This window comes from Melospiza melodia, chromosome 4 (assembly GCF_035770615.1).
Source record: "Melospiza melodia melodia isolate bMelMel2 chromosome 4, bMelMel2.pri, whole genome shotgun sequence".
NCBI classification, from domain to species: Eukaryota; Metazoa; Chordata; class Aves; order Passeriformes; family Passerellidae; genus Melospiza; species Melospiza melodia.
In genome coordinates, this window is record NC_086197.1 from 836125 (window position 1) to 860021 (window position 23897).

At 54.6% G+C, this 23897-nt stretch overlaps 1 protein-coding gene across 1 annotated transcript in view; it reads right to left on the bottom strand.

Moving 5' to 3' along the window:
- Nucleotides 1–23897, bottom strand: part of SHANK3 (SH3 and multiple ankyrin repeat domains 3) — a 150637-nt gene that overhangs the window by 19528 nt on the left and 107212 nt on the right. Inside the window, 4 exon segments of the mRNA XM_063155767.1 lie at nucleotides 9241–9343; nucleotides 11540–11667; nucleotides 13838–13861; nucleotides 18645–18725. Coding sequence (XP_063011837.1) covers nucleotides 9241–9343; nucleotides 11540–11667; nucleotides 13838–13861; nucleotides 18645–18725 — 336 coding nt within the window.

The following is a 23897-nucleotide window of genomic DNA, read 5'->3' on the forward strand; positions in this document are numbered from 1 at the left end:
CAGAATAGGGGAGCTGGGCAGGAAATCTAGTGGGAAAGCAGGATCTTCCCTCTGGAATGTCCTGGGAATGGCTGCCGGATCAGGGGTGACATTGGGACATCCAGTCCTTGGATCCAACCCTCCTCCATTCTTCCCTACGTGAGGAGGGGACACTATGGAAAACCACATCCAAGGAATTGTCAAATGCAGGGAATACCGTGGAAAAACCACATCCCAGGAATTATCATGTTCAGGGAATACTATGGAAAACCACATCCCGGGAATTTCCAAGGGCAGGGACACTATGGAAATTCACATCCGGGGAATGGCCAAGTGGAAGGGACTCTGGCAAATCACATCCCAGGAACTGACAAAGGTAGGGAATGCTATGGAAAACCAGATACAAGGAATTGTCAGATGTAGGGAATACTATGGAAACCACATCCAACGATTTGCCATGTTCAGGGAAAATGACAGAAAATCAAATCCAAGGAATTGCCAAATGTAGGGAATACCATGGAAAAAACACATCTCAGGAATTGCCACATTCAGGGAATACTATGGAAAACCAAATGCAAGGAATTGTCAAATGTAGGGAACGCTATGGAAAACCACATCCAAGGAACTGCCAAATGCAGGGAAAATTATGGAAAACCAAATCCAAGGAGTTGCCATGTTCAGGGAAAACTACGGAAAACCAAATCCAAGGAATAGCAAAATGAAAGGAGTACCATGGAAAAACCACATCCCAGGAATTGCCACATTCAAGGAATACTATGGAAAACCAAATTCCAGGAATTGCCAAGGGCAGGGGCACTAGGGAAAACCACATCCAATGAATTGCCAAGTGAAAGGGGCTCCGGAAAAGCACATTCCAGGAATTGACAAAGGTAAGGAACACTATGGAAAACCAAATCCAAGGAATTGTCAAAGGTAGGGAATACGACGGAAAACAACACCCCAGGAACTGTGAAGGGCAAGGAGCACTATGGAAAACCACATCCAAGGGCAGGGAATGCTCTGGAAAACAACATCCAAGGAATTGCCAAGCAGAAGGGACACTATGGAACAGCACATCCCAGGAATTTCATGTTCATTCCCACCCAGCATTCCTGGCCTGGAGCAGCTCCCTGGGGCAGCGGCTGAGCCACAGCCATGGGATCACTCCCAGATCATCCCTCGGTTTTCCAGCCATTCCCAGGAGAAGGAGCTGAGCCACCTTGGGTGTCACTTTGGCAGCAGCTCCGCTCCTGGATCCTGGAACTGCTCCCTGGATTTGGGCAGGGTTCCTTGGAAAAGAGAGCTCGGAGCAACCGTGGAATGGGGGAGGAACCATTGGAGATTTCGTTGGGAATGTTCCCCAGGGATGTGTCCGGCTGGATCAGGAATATCTCCAGGGAAGGAGATTCCACAGCCTCCAGAGTCCGATGTTCTTCCCATGGAAAAATCCTGGAATCTGGGTGGGAAGGGACCTCAAATCCCATCCCAATCCCATCCCATTCCAAGGGCAGGGACACCTCCCACTGTCCCAGGCTGCTCCAGCCCCAGTGTCCAGCCTGGCCTTGGGCACTGCAGGGATCAGGGGCAGCCCCAGCTGCTCTGGCAATGCCAGCCCAGGCAGGAATTCCTCATTCCAAGATGCCACCCATGGCTGCCCTCTGGCAGTGGGAGCCATTCCTGGAGTTCCTGCAGGTTCTGGAAGGTCACAGCTGGGTCACCCTCGATTTTTTTTCCTTTTTCCCTTCTCCAGGCTGGACAATCCCAATTTTCCCAGCCTTGGATCATCCTGGTTCCTCCTCTGGAGTTGTTCCAACAATTCCATGTCCTATCCCTGCCTCATCTTCCCATCCCTCCAGCTCCCTCTTATCCTGAGGATCCTAGACCCGGATCCAGCACTCCATGTCCTGCTGGGAATGCTCTTCCCAATCCATCCCAAGATCCCACCGGCCTCAGGGACAAAGTTTTTCAGCAGATCCTTCTCCACTGAGCCACTCCCAGCAGATCCTTTGGAATTCCAGTGGAGTTGCTGGGTCCAGGGAAGGTTTTTCCTGAATTCTGGGGCTGTTTTGTTTCATCCTGCCCAAATCCTCCCCCCATCCCAGCTGCTGTGGCCAAATTCCTACAGAACCTCAGGAGAGGAGGGAATTCCTCCCATGAATTTTAAGGAGCATGGAAAAGCAGGATCTGTTTGTTCCCAGCACGGATGCTCCAGAGCCGAGCTTTATTTACTTTTCATGGAATTCTGCCTGGGAATCTCCAGAGGGGGATAAAAGCCACCAGTGATCCCCTGGGAGCAGCCTGGAATGCTGGGGGCTGGATCAGGTGTGGAGAATTTTGGGATTGGGCTCCATCCCTGCAGCAGCTGGAGCCTGGAGATGCTCCTGGAATTCCCAAGGGAATCTGTCCTTGGAAAAGATCTCTAGAGGATCCTCAAAGATCCTTAAAAGGGAACAAATCCAGAACATCCGGCTCTTGGACAGAATTCCCAGAGAAGCTGTGGCTGCCCCTGGATCCTGGGATGTGTCCAAGGCCAGGTTGGAGAAATCTGGGATGTGGAATGTGTCTCTGTCCATGGAAGGGGTGGGAATGGGACGGGATTAAGGTCCTCAAACCATCCCAGGATTCCACGATTCACCCCTGGATCTCAATCCCTGTGTCCCAGGAAAGCACAGGGTGTCCAAACCTTCAACTTCCCAGTGAATCTGGAATTTTGGGAGCTGCTCCAGGCTCTCAGGAGGGATGGGAGAAAAGTGGGAATATCCTCTGGGAAAAGTCCCAAATGTCCTCCTATTCCCAGGAATTTTTAACCCCAAATCAACCCCTCCCTTTGCTGTTTTCCATGGAATTCTGCTCCCTTCAAACCCCACCCGGGGCCATGGGAGACTCCCGCTCTTCCCACGGAACACCGGGACATCGCTGGGATCAAATTCCGGAGCTCGGGAATAAAGAGCTGGAATCCAAACAGAGCCACCAGTAAGGACCAGTAAGAACCAACTCCCAGCATTCCCTGGAATGGGAATGGCGCTCCCAGCGTAGCCTGGCAACCCCCGGAGCCATTCCTGGTGCACTCCATGGAATTAATCTCCAAGGAAAACACAAAGCCTTGCCATGAAAGCTCCCGGGGCCGTTGCCATAACAGCCCAAATCCCTGGAAAACCTCATTCCATGCATTCTTTAGCGATGGATAAGGCTGGGATGAGGGAGCGAATCCCAAAAAAAGACCTGGAGCAGGAGGGTGCAAATACTGGAGTGGGAAGGGGGAGGGAACCCGCATCCTCTGGAGCCCAGGAATGGGAATTTCAATCCCCCGGAGCCTAGGGATGGGAATCTCCATCCTCTGGAGCCCAGGAATGGGAATCTCCAATTTTTGGTGTCCAGGAAAAGGAATCTTCATCCTTTGGTATCCATGGTTGGGAATTTCCATCCTCTGGAGCCCAGGGATGTGAATCTCCATCGTTTGCAGCCCAGGGATGGGAATCTTTGTCCTATGGTATCCAGAGATGGGAATTTCTGTCCTCTGGTACCCAGGAATTGGAATCTCCAATTTTTGGTATCCGTGGTTGGGAATCTCCATCCTCTGGAGCCCAGGGATGGGAATTTCCATCCTTTGGTGTCCAGGAAAGGGAATCTCTGTCTTTTTGTGTCCAGGGATGGGAATTTCCATCCTCTGGAGCCCAGGGTTGGGAACTTCTGTCCCGTGGCATCCAGGGATGGGAATCTCCAATTTTTGGTGTCCGGGGGTGGGAATCTCCATCCTCTGGCACCCAGGATTGGCCCAGGATTCCCAGAGCAGCTGTGGATCTCTGGAAGTGTCCCAGGCCAGGCTGGAGCACCCTGGGATAGTGGAAGGTGTCCCTGCCCTTGGAATGGGGTGGAATTTGGGAATCTCAAGGATCCTTCCCACCCAAACCATTCCAGGATTCCATCCCGGATATCGCTTTAACACCAGGACACTTCCCAGCTTCTCCCAACATTCCCGATGATCCTGAGGGGTCACAAATCCCTCCCATCCCTCCAAAGGCAGCGGCTCCACCCTCTGGAATTCTCTCCGGGAGCCATGGCAGCTCCGCAGTCTCCGGAGTGTTTTTAACTCTGCTGCCGGAGCAGATGGTGCTGGCAGAAATCTTGGAAGTCTGACAGGAATTATCTCCCCTCCCCTTCCCCCCACTCCTTCCCTTTCTCCTCCAAATATTCCTCCCATCCCGCTTTTTTTTTTTTTTTTTTTTTTCATTTTCCTCCCATCCTTGCTTTTTATTCAGGGATTTTTTTCCAGGACTTTTTTTGATCTTTTTCTCCCATTTTTTTCCCAGCCAGCCAGGGGTTAACCACCTTTTTCCCGGGAATTTTTCCCAGAATATTTTGGATCTTTTTCTCCCATTTTTTCCCAGCCAGGCGGGAGTTAACAACCTTTATCCCAGGATTTTTTCCTGAAATCTTTTCTCCCAGTTTTTTTCCAGCCAGCTGGGGGTTAACCACCTTTATCTTGGGATTTTTTCCCCCCTCTGGAATATTTTTGATCTTTTCTCCCTCTTTTTATTCCAGCCAGCCAGGGGTTAACCATCTTTATCCCAGGAATTTTTTTCCCCCTAGAATCTTTTTGATCTCTTCTCCCTGGGAATCTGCAGTGCTGCTGGAATACGCAAATGCCAGGGAATATTTATTCCCAAAAAAACCCATCCGAGCGCTGCTTTTCCATCTCCTTCCTCGCCCGTGCAGGGATTTTTCCCCGGGAATCAAGTGACTGCGCAGCTCCTGGCCGTGGGTGTGGAATGACAGCTCAAGGACTTCTAATTCCAGCCCCATTCCCACCCGATTCCTCCCTCTCCACCTCTTTTCCATCCCTGTTTCCCTGGAATTCCACGGGAATGGTTTCTTCCAGGAGCTGCTTCGGGTTTGGGGCTGGGTCCCCTCCATTCCAAGGGTTGTCCTCCTGTGGGGATGGATCTGGTGCTCCTGGGTGGGATTTTTCCCTGGATTTTTTGTCGGGATGTGCTGTGGCAGCTGCAGCCATTCCTGCCTGGAGCAGGGATTCTCCCACTGGGATTTGCTGGAGATTCAAGGAATGATTTTAATCCCTTTTTTTCCAGGGGGGTTTGGCTGCACGGGCTGGGAATTCCTGGGAAGGTCTGGGATAACCGGGATGTGCTGGGAATTCTCATGGGGGTGTGAGCACAGAATTCCCAGATTATTGAGCTGGGAAAGAATTCCAAGGTCACCGATCCAAGCTGGGTCTGATCCCCACCAGAGCCCCAAGTGCCACCTCCAGGAATTCCTTGGACACCTCCAGGGACGGGGACTCCAAAGCTCCCTGGGCAGCCCCTGCCAAGGCCTGACCCCTTTCCATGGGAAACGATCCCAAATCCGGGAGCTGGGCCTGCCCTGGCCCAGGCCGAGGCCGCTCCCTCTGTTCCCGGGGCTCATTCCCTGGAGCAGATCCCGATCCCCGCTGGCTCCTGGCAGGAGCTGGGCAGGCCCAGAAGGACATTCCCGATCCCGGCCCCGATCCCCGCAGAGCTGCCCTGGCCCCAGCCCGGGGCACATCCCACTTTTCCCGGGCTCTCCCTGCACGGATCCCTGGGGGGCTCGGGGGCCCTTCCCGAGGCACTGCCGGCATTCCGTGGGCCAGGATCCCACAGTTCCCCAATCCTCTGGGGTTTGGGTGGGAAGAACTTCCCAGCCCATCCACTTCCAGCCTCTGGACACCTCCCACTGTGCCAGGCTGCTCCAGCCCCCGTGCCCAGCCTGGCCTTGGGCACTGCAGGGATCAGGGGCAGCCCCAGCTGCTCTGGCAATGCCAGCCCAGGCAGGAATTCCTCATTGCCAAGATGCCACCCATGGCTGCCCTCTGGCAGTGGGAGCCATTCCCTGGGTGCTGTCCCTGCAGGCCTTGTCCCCAGTCCCTCTGCAGCTCTGCTGGAGCCCCTGCAGGCCCTGCCATGTGCTGGGAGCTCTCCCTGGAGCCTGCCCTGCTCCAGGGAACATTCCCAGCTCTCCCAGCCTGGCTCCAGGACTTGGACAATTCCATGGATGCATTCCTTTTCAAACCATTCCCAGCTCTTCACAGCACTCTGGCCCTTGAACAGCTTTTCCAAAGCTTCTTCCCAAACATTCTCACCCAGAAACTCCCGACACACTTTGGGAATCTCCTGGATCCTCCTCATTCCAATGCCACGGGGTCAGGACCCATATCCAAGACCAAAATATGGGATAAACCAGGAGAAAAGTCCCAGTTCCCCTCTGGACACCGTGGGTTTGGGATGCTGGGATGGGATTTCTCCATGTGCACACATGGATCCATCCTCACACCCCACACAAACCATCCCGTTGTATCCCAGCTCTTCCGGAGCCTTGGGAACCCCTTCCCATGGAATTCCCAGCACAGGAGCAGCTGCACCAACACAATCCCTGAAACCTCCTTGATTTTCCTTCATATTTTACGATCCAAGGACTGAAACCACCCAGGTTTGGGATTGGTGGCACCAAAACCATTCTGGAATGGGGTCAAGGACTTCCCACATAGGATTTTGGAATTGGTGGTGCCCAGAACGTTCTGGAACAGGGTCAAGGACTTCCCACAGATGGATTTTGGGATTGGTGGCACCAAAAACCTTTAGGGACAAGGTCCAGGACCCACCACACACAGGTTTGGGATTGGTGGCATCAAAAACCTTCTGGAATGGGGCCAAGGACTTCCCACAGCTGAGTTGGGCTTGGTGGCACCAAAACCTTTCTGGAATGGGGTCAAGGACTTCCCACATATGGATTTTGGAATTGGTGGTGCCCAGAACCTTCTGGAACAGGGCCAAGGACTTCCCACAGATAGATTTTGGGATTGGTGGCATCAAAAACCTTCTGGAATGGGGCCAAGGACTTCCCACAGCTGAGTTTGGGCTTGGTGGCACCCAAAATCTCCTGGAATGTGGTCAATGACTTTCCACAGATGGATTTTGGGGTTTGGTGGCACCAAAAACCTTTAGGGACAAGGTCCAGGACCCACCACAACCAGGTTTGGGCTTGGTGGCATCAAAAACCTTCTGGAATGGGGTCAAGGACTTCCCACAGATGGATTTTGGGGTTTGGTGGCACCAAAAACCTTTAGGGGCACGGTCCAGGACCCACCACAACCAGGTTTGGGCTTGGTAGTACCAAAAACCTTCTGGAATGGGGTCAAGGACTTCCCACAGAAGGATTTTGGGATTGGTGGCACCCAAAACCTTCTGGAATGGGGTCAAGGACTTCCCACAGATGGATTTTGGGATTGGTGGCACCAGAAACCTTTAGGGACAAGGTCAAGGAACCACCACTGAAGGTTCTGGGATTGGTGACACCTTAAATCTTTAGGGACAAGGCCAAGGACACCCTACAGCCAAGTCAGAGTTTGGTGACACTACAAACATTTTGGGGTAAGCTCAAGGAACCACCACAGCTGGATTTTGGGGTTTGGTGGCACCAAAAACCTTCAGGACAAGGTCAAGGAGCCACCGCAGCTGGTTCTGGGTTGAGTGGCACCATAAATCTTTAGGGACAAGGTCCAGGACACACCAGAGATGCCTTTGGGTTTTGAGACTCCATAAATGCTTTGGGATAAGCTCAAGGATCCACCACAGACGGTTTGGGGTTTGGAGACTTGGAGACTCCATAGATCTTTAGGGACAAGATCCAGGACCCACCACAGGCAGATTTTGGGTTTGGTGGCACCAAAAATCTTTGGGAACAGAATCAAGAACCCACCAGAGATGTTTTTGGATTTGGAGACTCCAGAAATCTTTAGGGACAAGGTCCAGGACCCACCACAGCTGGATTTTGGGTTTGGTGGCACCAGAAATATTTGGGATCAGAATCAAAAACACACCAGAGATGGTTCTGGGTTTGGAGACTCCATAAATCTTTTGAGATAAGGTCAGGGGTTGGTTGAGCTCAACAGATGGTTTAGGGTTTGGAGACTCCAGATATCTTTAGGGACAAGGTTCAGGACCCACCACAGGTGGATTTTGGATTCAGTGGCACCATAAACCTCTGGGACAAGGTCCAGGACTTCCCACAGATGGATTTTGGGTTTGGTGGCACCATCAATCTTTGGGAACAGAATCAAGAATCCAGCACAGATGGTTTTGGGGCTGAGGACCCCATAAATCTTTTGGGATAAGGTCCAGGACATCCCACAGCCAGGTTTGGATTTGGAGGCACCACAAACATTTAGGGACAATGTCCAGGACCCAGCACAGGTGGATTTTGGGTTTGGTGGCACCAAAAACCTGGAATGGGGTGAAGGACTACCTACAAATGGATTTTGGGATTGGTAGCACCGGAAATCTTTGGGATCAGAATCAAGAACCCGCCAGAGGATGGTTTTGGATTTGGAGAATCCAGAAATCTTTAGGGACAAGGTCCAGGATGCACCACAGGTGGTTTGGGGTTGATGGCACCATAAACCTCTGGGACAAAGTCCAGGACATCCCACAGATGGATTCTGTGTTTAGAGATACCATAAATATTTTGGGATAAGCTCAAGGATTCCCCACAGCCAAGTCTGGGTTTGGTGGCACCAGAAATCTTTGGGAATGGAAATAAGAACCCACCAGAGATAGTTTTGGAATTGGAGACTTCCTAAATCTTTTGGGATAAGCTCAAGGATCCACAACAAGCAGTTTTGGGTTTGGAGACTCCAGAAATCTCTAGGGACAAAGTCCAGGGCCCACCAAAGGTGGATTTTGGGTTTGGTGGCACCAAAAACCTTCTGGGATGGGGTCAAGGACTTCCCACAGATGGATTTTGGGTTTGGTGGCACCATCAATCTTTGGGAACACAATCAAGAGCCCTCCAGAGATGGCTTTGGGTTTGGAGACTCCATAAATCTTTTGGGAAAAACTCAAGGATCCCCCACTTCCAGGTGCCTCCTCCAGACCTCATCCTGCTCCTCTTAAACCCCAACTCTGGCATTCCTGGTTTCAGTGCCATTCCCGTCGGGAGTGCTCAGTGCCAACACTGGGGGTGGCAGAGCCCCCCTGTTCTTGGCAGAGCCGATCCGGGAACTCCTGGAATTCCCTCCCAAAATTCTCTCCTGGAATTCTCCAGTCCCACCTTCCGCTCCGAGCAGGACCAGGCATCCCTCCAAGCCGGAATTCCATGGAATTTCATGGAATACTCCAAAATCCAAGAGCTGGAGCGACCTGGGAAGGGCCGAGCCTTTCCCACCCACTCCACATCCCGCAGGGACCCTCCCTCCTCATTCCCAAGGGATTCTCCCGGGTCTTTCCTCACCTACTGACTTGGTCCGTGGAATTCCCTTCCGGAGGGGCAAGTGGGGCTTCTCCGTTCCCGCCAGGACCCCGGGATGTGCCATTCCTTGGCGCTCAAACAGGGACTGGAAGGGAAAAACAGGGAATTCCCAGTCTGGATGCTGCTGGAAGGACCCGACATGTCCACCTGAACTTCCAGCCGTGGGAAAATGGGAGCTCTTCCCAATGGGATGGACCTCCCTTGCCTCCTCCTTCCTGCTGCTCCATCCAGTGGAATTCCAAACTTTGGGATAATTTCCTGGGTCTCATCCTATCTCCCTGCCCGCTCCCGGTGGGAATCCGGTGAGGATGGCTCCAGGAGCTCCTGTCCCGCTTTTCCCAGAGCTGCCTCCCACCCGCAGCATTCCCAGCACAATCCCGAGCCTCCTCCTCTTCCCTCCTCTGTGCTTCCCCTCGGATTCTGGTGGAATTCCAGCCCTGCATCCAGCCTGGCTCTCCAGGCTCCTCCCAAGCTGCTCATCCAGCCTTCCCTGGGAAATCCATGCGGATTCCCAGCCCTGGATGGGGATCCTGGGAAGCCGAGGGAGTGCTGAGGCCCTGCATTCCTGGGAATTCTGCTCCTGAACCAGCTCCCCCCTTGGCACCACATTCCGTCCCATCCTCCTACATGGGCTCCCTTCCCTCTCCTTCCATTCCCAGGAATCCCACTCCCCATTCCTGGTAAGGACATTCCCCATTCCCTCTCATCCCTCTCCCTCATTCCAGGCCCCCATTCCTGGTGGGATTCCCTCTGGCTCACACTGATCTCCTCAGTGAGACCCTCCAGATCCTTCCCATCCCTTTCCATGTGGTCCTGTCCCTCTCCTTCCTTCCTTGGAATTTCACTCCCTGTTCCTGGGAATTCCAATCCCCGATTCCCGCTGGCTCACACTGATCTCTGCAGGGGTGATCTTCCATCGCATTCCCACATCCCACACCCCCATTCCCAGGGAATTCCCGCTGGCTCACACTGATCTCCGCAGGGCTGATCCTGTGGCTCTCTCCCATCTCATTCCCACATCCCACGCCCCCATTCCTGAGGAATTCCCGCTGTCTCACACTGATCTCTGCAGGGGTGATCCTCCCATCCCATTCCTATCCCATTCCCACATCCCATGTCCCCATTCCAGCTGAATTCCCGCAGGCTCACTCTGATCTCCGCATGGGTGATCCTCCCATCCCATTGCCACATTCCACGCCCCCATTCCCACATCCCACTCCTGCATTCCCACGGAATTCCCGCTGTCTCACACTGATCTCCACAGGGATAGTCCTCCCATCCTATTCCCATCCCATTCCCAACCCATTCCCGCTGTCTCACACTGATCTCTGCAGGGGTGACCCTCCCATCCCATTCCCATCCCATTCCTGTGGCATTCCCGCTGTCTCACACTGATCTCCACAGGGACGGTCCTCTCATCCTATTCCCATCCCATTCCTGTGACATTCCTGTGGCATTCCCGCTGTCTCACACTGATCTCCACAGGGACGGTCCTCTCATCCTATTCCCATCCCATTCCTGTGACATTCCTGTGGCATTCCCGCTGTCTCACACTGATCTCCACAGGGATGGTCCTCCCATCCCATTCCCATCCTATTCCCACCCCATTCCCGTGGCATTCCCGCTGTCTCACACTGATCTCTGATGGGGTTATCCTCCCATCCCATTCCCATGCCATTCCCATCCCATTCCCATGCCATTCCCATGCCATTCCTGCTGTCTCACACTGATCTCCGCGGGGGTGACTCTCCCATCCCATTCCCATGCCATTCCCATCCCATTCCCGCTGTCTCACACTGATCTCCGCAGGGGTGATTCACCCATCCCATTCCCATGCCATTCCCATGCCATTCCCATCCCATTCCTGCTGTCTCACACTGATCTCCGCGGGGGTGACTCTCCCATCCCATTCCCATGCCATTCCCATGCCATTCCCATCCCATTCCTGCTGTCTCACACTGATCTCCGCGGGGGTGACTCTCCCATCCCATTCCCATGCCATTCCCATGCCATTCCCATCCCATTCCCGCTGTCTCACACTGATCTCCGCAGGGGTGATTCACCCATCCCATTCCCATGCCATTCCCATCCCATTCCTGCTGTCTCACACTGATCTCCGCGGGGGTGACTCTCCCATCCCATTCCCATCCCATTCCCATGCCATTCCCATCCCATTCCTGCTGTCTCACACTGATCTCCGCAGGGGTGATTCACCCATCCCATTCCCATGCCATTCCCATGCCATTCCCATGCCATTCCCATCCCATTCCCGCTGTCTCACACTGATCTCCGCGGGGGTGATCCTCCGGCTCGTCGGGCGCTGTTTCACCGTGGCCGCTCTGGAATCGGCCTCCACCAGCTCCGCCCTCAGCGCCGGCTCCGCGGCCGCCAGGATCTCATCCAGCTTCTCTGGAATCCAAGGAAAACCGGCTGATCCCGGGGCTCAGCCCTGGCATCGCCCCCTTCACGCAGTTCATCCCAGAGAATGGGGGGGAGCATCCCTGCCTCCCCTCTCCTCAGCCAGTGGCTTTCCATGGATTTGTGGGGGCTGATCCCACTCAGCTGTGGAATTCCGTGAGTGCTGTCCCACCCCACATTCTAAGGAATTCTCTGTCTGATGCTAACCAGTGAGTTCATCCCAAATTTTGAGTATTTGGGATCAGCTGAGTCCTGCCAGGAGGGTGGGAGACCCACGGAATCCCAGGACATGGAGATGCCCGTGGGATCCACACGACTCCAGCACATCTGGCTTTTGTTTGGGATAAACTGGGATAACAGCTGGGATGTTCCCAGCTGGAATGGACTCCCTGAATGATCCCAACTTTCCGTGTCTGGGGCAGGATCTAGTGCCCACGGATATTGGGAATATCAGCAGAGCCACCACAGCCGTGTCCAAACTCAGGGAATGGGGAGTGGGGACTGGAATTCCCAGCTCCAGGATCCACCCTGGCACTTTTATCCCTTGGGAACACCAAGTTGTGCCTGGATGTGTCCCAGTGGATCCATTCCCTTGGGAATTCCAGCTGGAATCCTGAACCTCAGGATATGGGAAAAGGCAGAGGGTGGACATGGATTAATTTCCATTGATTCCACCTGAGCCGAGCCTATGGAATTCCCAACTGGAATGGGAATTTGGGGCCGTTGGCTCTGTGCCACTGATGGCGCTTCCCAGATCCAGCTGGATCCGTATCCCACATTCCTGCCCTGGGAGAGGGACTGGGCAGCTCCACCTGTGTCTAGGTGGGAATTGTAGCCCTGGAATTCTCCTGAAGCCAGGCTGGTCCTCGGACCTTCCATGGAATTGTGGGACATGGAATCATGAAATGGTTCGGGTGGGAAGGACCTTAAAGCTCATCCCATTCCATGGGACACCTTCCCACAATCCCAGATTTCTCCAGCCTGGCCTTGGGCACTGCAGGGATCAGGGGCAGCCCCAGCTGCTCTGGCAATGCCAGCCCAGGCAGGAATTCCTCATTGCCAAGATGCCACCCATGGCTGCCCTCTGGCAGTGGGAGCCATTCCCTGTGTGCTGTCCCTGCAGGCCTTGTCCCCAGTCCCTCTGCAGCTCTGCTGGAGCCCCTGCAGGCCCTGCCATGTGCTGGGAGCTCTCCCTGGAATCTTTTCTGGAAGAAAAGCATCCTGGATCCATCTCCAATCCTTGGGAACCTCCAGCTGATTTTCCTGATCCAGGGGTCCTCGTGTGGCCCCCTCTGGATCTGCCCGATCCAGGGAAGGGTTGGGAGGATCCCTCAGACACTTCCCACAGTAATTCCCACTTGGCTTTTTCCCTGTCCTATCCCCACGGGATCCCTGCTGGAAGAGCTGATCCCACGTGCCCAGCTCCATGGGGAACACGGAATGGGAACCAGCAGGACAGAAAATCCTGGATCAGGAAATCCCAGGAGAGGTTGGGTGGGAAGGGACCTTCAATCCCATCCAGATCCAACCTTGCCACCAAAAACTTCTGCGGCCCTCACACGACATTCCTGACACATCCTCTGGGTGGGAACAGCGGGATAATCCACATGGATCTGCCAGGAATAGTGGGAAAAATTCCCTGGAATTGCCAGGAATAATGGGATCAACTACATGGATCCACCAGGAATACGGGGATAAACCACCTGGAACTGCCAGGAACAGTGGGATAAACTCCCTGGAACTGCCAGGAGAGGCTTTGGCTATTTGGGGTAAAGCTGGACACTGTCATTCCCAAGGATCCCACACAGGACATTCCCATGGGGAAAATCCAAAGCAGGAATCACACCTGGGAATGGCAGGGTTGGGAATTTTGGGATACAGGACCAGTCTGCCCGTGCCCAGCTGAATCCCATGTAGTAGCTGTTCCAACTCCCGGCTCCATAATTCCTGGCATTCCAATTCCTGGCGTTCCAATTCCAGGCGTCCCAATTCCTACTGGAGCAGCTCCTGGACACCACTGGAGCCGATCCCAAATTCCCAAATTCCCGGCTGAATTCCCTGAGACGCTGCAGGAACAGCGACCCTCAGGATGCCAGGATCTCCCCCCAGTCTGGATCCTGCCAGATCCCAGCGGAATCCCGGGAATTTCAGTTTCACTCACCCCCTTTCCTTCTCCGCATGGAGGCTTGGAATGGGAAACAAAACACAGAATCAACGGCATGGAACAACTCCCGCCCCCATTCCCGGCTCCAGCCTGGCTCTGCCCACAATTCCCGGCCTCTGGCATGCGGGATCCGGCCTGGGATGCGGGATTTGGGCAGGGCACCTGGAATTCCAGCCTTTATCCATTGGGAATGTCCCTCTGACCCGGGATTTGGGATTTATCCCAAGGCTGGGATCATCCCTCATGGATCCTCATGGATCCAGGGAATCCAGAGCGGGGTTGGCTGGAATTCCATCCCAAGCCATGGAAAAGCTGCCAGGGCAATTCTCTACATCCAAGCCCATGGATTTTAGCACAGGAGGGATCCTGGAGCATCCTGCTGGGAATCTGCTGCTCCAAGGGGATTGGAATGTCAGGGAAAGGGCTGGGAAGGGCACAGGGAGTGTTTGGGATCCATGGAAAATGGGGTGAGAAGCACCCGGCAGAGATTTTTTGGGGATGTCCCTGACTGTTCCTTGGGAAGGAGAGTGGCTCCAGACCAAATCCTGGGAATGCTGATCCACAGGAAAACCCGGAGTGAAAGATGGGAAGAGGACGGATCTCCTGTTTTCCCTGGAATGGCTCCAGCCCATTCCTTGAATCCATAGGAATGAGCGCTACAATTCCCAGAAAAACTCATGGGAATTGTGGGATCGGAGCTGGAATGGCCTCCAGATCCTTCTCTGGGACTGCTGCTCCCAATCCCTCTCCAGGAAAACTGGGAATTGCTGGAAGGGTGGAAGGAGGAATCCCAGGATCTGGGATGGGGGAAAAGTAGGAAAAAGGAGCCGGTCTGGCTCTGCTCCCAAGAATTCCCACCAAAAAAAGAACCTTGGATTGGGAATAATGGTCTGAAAATGCTGGGAATCAAGGGTGGGAATTTCAGGGTGGGAATCCAGGCTGAGGCTCAGGATAAAATAAATCCCAGCTGATCCAGTCTGGGAATTTTGGGATCTGTCCTGATCCTGCAGGGTCTGGCTCCAAGGAGGAGCACAGGGAGCAAGGAAAGGCTTGGAAAACTGGGAAGGGCATGGAAAACCAGAGGGAATGGAAAAACAGGAAGGGCATGGAAAACAGGGAGAGCAGGGGAAAAAATGGTGAGCGTGGAAAACCAGGGAGAGCATGGAAAAGCAGAAGGAATGGAAAAACAGAGAGCACAGAGAACAGGGAAAACGTGGAAAACCAAGGAAAACAGGGGGAATGTGGAAAAGCAGAGGAATGCAAAACCAGAAAGGGCATGGAAAAAACAGGGAGAGCTTGAAAAACCAAGGACGGTATGGAAAAACAGGGAGAACATCGAAAACTGTGGAAAACAGGGAGAACATTGAAAACTACGGAGAGCATGGAAAACAGGGAAAACATGGAAAACCAGGGGTAAAGTGGGATCCTGCTGAGGCTCCAGGATGCCACATTCCCACATGGAAAATCCCAAATTCCCATGGATACTGGGGCAGCATCGATGGCCCCCAAGCCAGCTCAGGGATGCTCCAAAGTTTTCCTGGGATTTGGCATCCCTCCATGGCCACATGGCCGCTCCGGTGACATCCAGGGACAAAGCACCAGCGGATCCAGGAAAAGGGAAGGGATGGAGTGGGATCAGCTCCCACCCTGCCAAGGGGTCCTGGGGACATCCCAGCTGGCCACAACGGCTGGGAAAAACAAGGAATTCTGAATGGTGGGAGTGGAGAGGATTTCAGGGAATCTGGGAATGTGGAGCGGGATGGGAAAGCAGCAGGAGATGTGGGAGTGGCAGTGGGGTGAGGGGCATGGAGCAATCCTGGAGATCTCCTGGAATTCTCCTGGAGCTGTCCCGGAATTCTCCTGGAGCTCGCTTGGAGCTCACCTGGAGTTCTCTTGGAATTCCAGAGCTCACTTGGAGCCACCTGAAGCTGATCTGGAATTCTCACAGAGCTCTCCCGGAGCTCTCCTGGAATTCTGGAGCTCTCCTGGCAGGGTTTGGGACCTGCCCAGAGATGGGAAATCAAAACCTGGGACTGCCGGGTGTGGGAAAGGAGGGAGAGGAGCAGGATGAGGAAACGGGGGAGGAAGGAGAGGAGCAGGGAATTAAAGTGGGGATGGAGCAGGGAGAGGAGCTGGGAGAAGGGAAAGGTGCAGGGAAAGGAACAGGAGAAGAGAGAGGATCAGGAAAAGGAGCAGGAGGAGGGAAAGGAGCAGGAGCAGGGAGAGAGGCAGGCAGAGGATGAGGATCAGGAAGAGGAGCAGGAGGAACAGGGAGAGGAGCAGGAAAAGGATCATGAGCAGGGAATTGATCAGGGAATGGAGCAGGAAATGGAGCGGGAGAAGGGCAGGGAGGGTATCGGGAAGAAGAGCAGGAGCAGGGAGAGGAGCATGGAAGGAGTGAGGAAAGTGAGGAGAGGAGCAGGGACAGGAGCAGGGAGAGGAGCAGGAGGAGCAGGAGGGAGAGGATCAGGAAAAGGAGCAGGGAGAGGAGCAGGAGCAGGGAGAGGAGCATGGAAGGAGTGAGGAAAGTGAGGAGAGGAGCAGGGACAGGAGCAGGGAGAGGAGCAGGAGGAGCAGGAGGGAAAGGATCAGGAAAAGGAGCAGGGAGAGGAGCAGGAGCAGGGAGAGAGGCAGGCAGAGGATGAGGATCAGGAAGAGGAGTAGGAGGAACAGGGAGAGGAGCAGGAAAAGGATCATGAGCAGGGAATGGATCAGGGAATGGAGCAGGGAGAGGAGCTGGGAATGGATCAGGGGAAGGCACAGGAGAAGGGCAGGGAGGGTATCGGGAAGAAGGGCAGGAGCAGGGAGAGGAGCATGGAAAGGAGTGAGGAAAGTGAGGAGAGGAGCAGGAGGAGGGAAAAGAAGTGGAAAAGGGAGAGGAGCAGGAGGAGAAGGAGCAGGGAAAGGAGCAGGGAAGGGATTAGGGAATGGAGCAGGGAATGGATCAGGGAACGGAAGGAACATGGAAAAGAGCAGGGAGAGGAGCTGGAAACGGATCAGGAATTGGGTAGGGAATGGAGCTGGGAATGGAGCAGGGAATTGATCTGGGAAAGGAGCAGGGGATGGAACAGGAGAAGAGAGAGAATCAGGAAAAGGAGCAGGATCAGGAAGAGGAGTAGGAGGAACAGGGAGAGGAGCAGGAAAAGGAGCAGGGAATGGAACAGGAGGAGAGAGAGAATCAGGAAAAGGAGCAGGAGCAGGGAGAGGAGCAGGCAGAGGATGAGGATCAGGAAGAGGAGTAGGAGGAACAGGGAAAGGAGCAGGGAGAGGAGCAGGAGCAGGGAATTGATCAGGGAATGGATCAGGGAGAGGAGCTGGGAATGAAGCAGGGAATTAAACTGGGAATGGAGCAGGGAATGGAAGCAGCACGAAAAGGAGCAGGGAAAGGAGCTGGGAATGGATCAGGAATTGATCAGGGAATGGAGCAGGAAATGGAGCTGGGAATGAAACTGGGAATGGAGCAGGGAATAGATCAGGGAATTGATTGGGGAATGGAGCAGAGAACGGAGCAGGGAAAGGAACAGGAGAAGAGAGGATCAGGAAAATGAGCAGGATCAGGGAGAGGAGTAGGAGGAACAGGGAGAGGAGCAGGAAAAGGAGCAGGGAATGGAACGGGGACTGGAGCAGGGAATGGAAGGGGCAAGAAAAGGAGCAGGGAGAGGAGCTGGGAATGGATCAGCAATTGATCAGGGAATGGAACAGGGAAAGGAGCTGGGAAAGGAGCAGCGAATGAAACTGGGATGGAGCAGGGAATGGAGCAGGGAAAATAACAGAAGAAGAGAGAGGAGCAGGAAAAGGAACAGGGAGAGAGGCAGGCAGAGGATGAGGATCAGAAAGAGGAGTAGGAGGAACAGGGAGAGGAGCAGGAAAAGGATCAGCAGTAGGAAAAGTATTAGGGAATGGAGCAGGAAATGGAACAGGGAAGGGAGCTGGGAAAAGAGCAGGGAAAGGAACTGGGAATGGAGCAGGGAATGGAAGGGGAAAGGAAAGGAGCTGGGAATGGATCAGGAATTGATCAGAGAATGGAACTGGGAAAGGAGCAGGGAATGAAACTGGGATGGAGCAGGGAACGGAGTAGGGAATGGAAGGAGTACGGAAATGAGCAGGGAGAGAAGCTGGGAATGGATCAGGGAATTAAACCGGGAATGGAGCAGGGAAAGGAACAGGAGAAGAGAGAGGATCAGGAAAAGGAGTAGGAACAGGGAGAGAGGCAGGCAGAGGATGAGGATCAGGAAGAGGAGTAGGAGGAACAGGGAGAGGAGCAGGAAAAGAAGCAGGAGCAGGGAAAGGAGCTGGGAAAGGAGCAGGGAATTGAACAGGTAGAGGAGCTGGGAACAGATCAGAAATTGAATGGAGTAGGGAAAGGAGCAGAGATTGATCAGAGAAGGAGCAGGGAAGGATCAGGGAAAGGAGCAGGAAAGGAGCAGGAAAGGAGCAGGAAAGGAGCAGGAAAGGAGCAGGAAAGGAGCAGGAAAGGAGCAGGAAAGGAGCAGGATGCCCAAGGCCAGGGCACACCAACCCCTCCACACCCACCTGGACACTCCCAACATCCTTCCCACGCCCACCTCCGCCGGGATGCGCCCCCAGAGCGCTGGACATCCCCCTGGACATCCCCCGGACATCCCCCTGGACATCCCCCTGGACAGGGACGGGGATCCGGCTCCCCCGCCCCCCCGCGCCTCCCACACCCCCACGGCGCACATGCAAACAGCTGGAAAACCGCTGGAAAACCGCTGGGAAGCGGCTCCCGAGCACCCCCCGCGCCTCCCGGGGGATCCCGGCCGCATCCCGGTGCCGGCCTTACCCAGCTCCTCCAGCTCGGCCGTCATGGACTTGGAGCGCAGCGTGAGGGTGGTGCTGGGCGCTCTCTTGGGCGGCGGCGGGGCTGCAAGGAACAGAGAGGGCATCTTGCACCGCTTCTCGCGGAATTTGCGCGGCGTGGCCAGGTGCAGGTGCCACTTCTTCTCCACAGCCTGGATCTCCTCGTACTCGCGGGACGAGGAGTCGCACTGCTGCAGGATCTTATTGAGGCTGCGCGTGGACGCGAACTTCTTCATGATTCCCGCCGGGAATGTGCCCGCGGCCCTCGGGAATGCGGGCCACCCCCCCCCGCTCAGCGCGGAGCCCGAGCCATGGCCCCGGGCGGGCGGGGGATGCGGGCAGGGATGCGGGGACGGCGGGAATGTGTCCAGCCTGAGCTCGGGATCCTCTTCCCGCCTCGGCGCAGCCCCCGGAGCGCTCAGCCCACCCCACCCTCCTCTTCCTCCTCCTCCTCCTCCTCCTGCTGCCGCCGCCGCTGCTGGCCGCGGATCCCGACCCTATGGAAGCGCCGGCGTCCGGCCGGGAGCTGCCCAAGGACGCGTGGCCCGGGATGATCCCGAAAGCTCCCGATCCCGCATTCCCCGAGCGCCCCCCCCGCTCCCGGAGCAGCGAGGATGAGTGGAAAGCTCTTCCTCTTCCTCCTCCTCCTCCTCCTCGCTGCTCCTCGCTGACAATGCTGGAATAACGCTCCAGGATTGCCATGGCAACGGCAGCTCCAAGGATCCCTGTGCCTGCGGCAGGGATCCAGCGGGGCGGATTCAGCCCCAGCCGGGCCCACACAGGCGCTGTCACCGGCGTGGGGGGGACACGGCGCGACCCCCCCCGGGCCCCCGGCGCCCCTCGGATCCCTCGGAGAAGCGGCCGCGGGGATGCGGAGGAGCGGGAGGAGGAAGGCACCGGGCAGAGGGGGAAGCGCCGAGGGGCAGCGGCTCACCCCGGGCTGGAGCGGCTGCAGCGGCCCGAGCGGCCCCGCCGGGGCTCCCAGCGCCGATTCCCGGCTGAATTCCCGAGGATTATTCCCGGCTGAATTCGCGGCCGAATTCCCGAGGCTGCCAGCCGTTCCCACGGCTCGTGCCTTTGTGCCGTGACAGGATAATTGGAGCTCCTCGTGCCAGCAGCGCTCCCTCCTTCCCTCCCTTCCCTCCCTTCCCTCCCCCGAGCCCCGCGTGCTGCGCTGGGAGCGGCCCCGATCCCGGCCCCCCTCATTCCCTGCTCCCATCCCCCTGCTCCAGCCCTGCTCCCATCCCCCGGCTCCACTCGCTACTCCAATCCCCCTGATTCCACTCCCTGATTCCATTCTCTACTCTAATCCCTGCTCCCATCCCCTGCTCCAATCCCTCTGATTCCATCCCTGCTCCCATCCCCCTGATTCCACTCCCCCTGATTCCATCCTGATCCCATTCCTGATTCCATTCTCTACTCTAATCCCTGCTCCCATCCCCTACTCCAATCCTTCCGATTCTATCCCTGATCCCATCCCCCAGCTCCCATCCCCAACTCCAACCCCCCTACTCCAATCCCTCTGATTCTATCCCCGATCCCATGCCCCTGATCCCATCCCTGATCCCATCCCTGCTCCCATTCTTTACTCCAACCCCCCTGCCTCCATCCCTGTTTCCAATTCCTGCTTCCATTCCTGTTTCCATCCATCCCCGCTCCTGTCCCTCCTGTCCCACTGTTTCCATCCCTTGCTCCTGTCTCCTGCTCCCATCCCATTTCCATCCCCTGCTCCCATTCCCTGCTCCCATTTCCCCATTTCCATTCCCTGCTCCAGTCCCTCTCCTCCCTTCCCTGCTTCCATTCCTGCTCCTCTCTCCTGTCCCTGCTCCTGTCCTGTGTTTCCATTCCCTGTTTCCATTCCCTGCTCCTGTCCCTCCACTTCCATCCCTGCTCCCATACCCTGCTCCTTTCCCCCGTTTTCATTCCCTGCTCCCATCCCTGCTCCAGTCTCTCTTCTTCCATCCATGTTCCCATACCCAGTCCCATTCCTGTTCCTGTCTCTCCTGTCCCCTGCTCCTTTCCCCTGTTTTCATTCCCTGCTTCCCTCCCTGCTCCGGTCCTTCCGCTTCCATCCCTGTTCCCATCTCCTGCTCCTTTCCCCCATTTTCATTCCCTACTTCCACCCCGCTCCAACCTCTCTTCCATCCCTGCTCCCATTCCTGCTGCCATTCCTGTTTTTGTCTCTCCTGTCCCCTGTTCCTGTCCTGTGTTTCCATTCCCTGCTTCCATTCTCCTGATCCCATCCCTGATTCCATTCTTTACTCCAACTCCCCTGCCTCCATCCCTGTTTCCAATTCCTGCTTCCATTCCCGTTTCCATCCATCCCTGCTCCTGTCCCTCCTGTCCCACTGTTTCCATCCCTTGCTCCTGTCTCCTGCTCCCATCCTATTGCCATTCCTTGCTCCCGTCTCCTGCTCCTGTTCCCCCGTTTCCATTCCCTGCTCCAATCCCTCTGCTCCCAACCCAGCTTCCATCCCTGCTCCTCTCTTCTGTCCCCTACTCCTGTCCTGCACTTCCATTCCCTGTTTCCATTCCTGCTCCTGTCCCTCCACTTCCACCCCCTGCTCCTTCCCCCATTTTCATTCCCTGCTCCAATCCCTCTGCTTCCATACCTTCTCCCATTCCTGCTGCCATTCCTGCTCCTGTCTCTTCTGTCCCCTACTCCTGTTCTGTGTTTCCATTCCTTGTTTCCATTCCCTGCTTCCATTCCCTGCTCCTGTCGTTCCACTTCCATCCCTGTTCCCATCTCCTGCTCCTATCCCCCCATTTTCATTCCCTACTCCCATCCCTGCTCCAACCCCTCTTCCATCCCTGCTCCCATTCCTGCTGCCATGCCTGTTTTTGTCTCTCCTGTCCCCTGCTCCTGTCCCCATGTTTCCATTCCGTTTCCATCCCTGCTCCTGTCCTTCCACTTCCATCCCCTGCTCATTTCCCTGTTTTCATTCCCTGCTTCCATCCTCTGCTCCTGTCCTGGCTCCCATCCCTCTGCTCCCATTCCAGCTCCCATCCCTACTCCTGTCCCCCTCTTCCCACCCTCATGCTCCCACTCCCTGCTCCCATTCCCTCGTTCCCAGTTTTCATCCCTTCACTTCCTTCCCCTGTTCTCATCTCTCTGCCCCCATTCCCTGCTTCCATTCCCCGAGTTTCCATCCCATTTCCATTCCCTGCTCCCATCCCTGTTCCTGCCCCCTGCTCCCATCTTCCTGCTCCCATCCCTCCTCTTCCATCCCATTTCCATCTTCCTGCTCCTGTCCCTCCTGTCCCCTTTCCATCCCTGTTCCTGCCCCCTGCTCCCATCCCTCTGCTCCTGTCCCTCCGCTTCCATCTCCTGTTTGCATCCCTGCTTCCATCTTCCTGCTCCTGTCCCTCCATCTCATCCTAATCCTGCCTCCCAAACTCCCATCCCCCTTTTCCCATTCCCCTCTTCCCATCTCCATAATTCCATCCCCTGCTCCCAAGCCCGTAATTCCATCTCCTTTTCCTATTGCCCTTTTCCCATCCCCATAATTCCATCCCGTTTTCCCAATCCCATAATTCCACCCCCTTTTCCCACCCCCCTGCTCCCATTCCCTGGAATTCCAGTCCCAATCCCCCCAAACCCCTCATGGCTCTTTCCTAAAGTTCCCGTCCCTCTGGACAAATCCCTGCCCTGCCCAAAGCCCTGGATCTGCTCCCGGAATCCAGAACCCATGGAATGAAATCCCAGAACTTTCTGGGATCCCCCAGGACCAGCCGTGCCCAGGAATTCCCACAGGGACTCCCTGGCTCCATCCCAGAATTCCCGGTGTTCCTTTGGTATCACCATCCTGCCCCCCAATATTCCTAGAAATTCTTAGGGTAGTTTCCCATCCCAACAATTCCCAGGTGGAGCTGGAGCCTGGAGTAGCTGATGGGAATTCCAGGAATTCCTGATCATGGGAATCAAAAGTGATTCCCAAAACCCATCCTGGGACTCCCCAAATCCTCCCTTCCTGCATCCATGAGTTCCCAAAACTCTTATTCTTCATTTGCCACAATAACAGAAATTCCCAATCTTGGGAATTCAAGCCATTCCCAAAAAACACCACAACTCCAGGAATTCCAGGCCTTGGAAATTCAAGCCATTCCCAAAAAACACCACAACTCCACAGATGTTGGGACCTTCCTGATCTTTCCTGCCCACCTCCCTCATTCCCAAAAATCAGCACATCCCAGAAACTGGCACATCCTAAAAATCAACAAGTCCCAAAAATGGGAACATCCCAAAACTCTGTGTATCCCAAACATTAACTCATCCCAAAAACAAGCACATCCCAAAAATCAGCACAGCCAAAATGAGCCAATCCCAAAAATTTTTGCATCCCAAACATCAATGCGTCCCAAAACCCAGTACATCCCAAAGAATGGGCGCATCCCAAAAAATGGGCACATCCCAATAAACAGCACATCCCAAAAAAATGATGCACCACAAAAATGGGCACATCCCAATGTGGGCAAATCCTAAAATGGGCTCATCCCAAAAATTTATGCATTCCAAAAATAAATTCTTACCAAAAATCAGCACAATCCAAAATGACCAAATCCCCAAAATTTTTGCATCCCAAATATCAAAGTGTCCCAAAACCCAGCACATCCCAAAAAAGGGCACATCCCAAAAACCTTCACATTCAAAAATGAGGACATCCCATAAACCAGAGCATCCCAAAAATCTACACATCCCAAAATTGGTGCATCCCAAAAATGGAAACATCCCAAAAATCATCCCATCCCAAAAACTGGCACATGCCAAACATCAACAGGTCCCAAAAATCAGTGCATCCCAAAATCAGTGCATCCTGAAATCGGCGCATCCCAAAAACTGGCACATCCCAAGAAATGGACATATCCCAAAAATCGTTGCATTCTAAAAATCATCACATCCCAACTTCAACACATCCCAAAAATCGGCGCACTCCGAAATTGGCGCATCCTAAAATTGACGCATCCCAAAAACCAGCATATCTCAAAAACTGGCACATCTCCCAAAAAATGGCACATCCTGAAAAAAACGGAAACATCCCAAAAATCACCGCATCCCAAAAACCGGTGCATCACAAAAACCACTACATCCCAAAAACCAACACATCCCAAAAATCATTGCTTCCCAACATCAACACATCCCAAAAAGCGGCACATCCTGAAACTGGTGCATCCCAAAAACGGGTGTATCCCAAAAACGGGCGCATTCCAAAAATGGAAGCATCCCCAAAACTGGCAC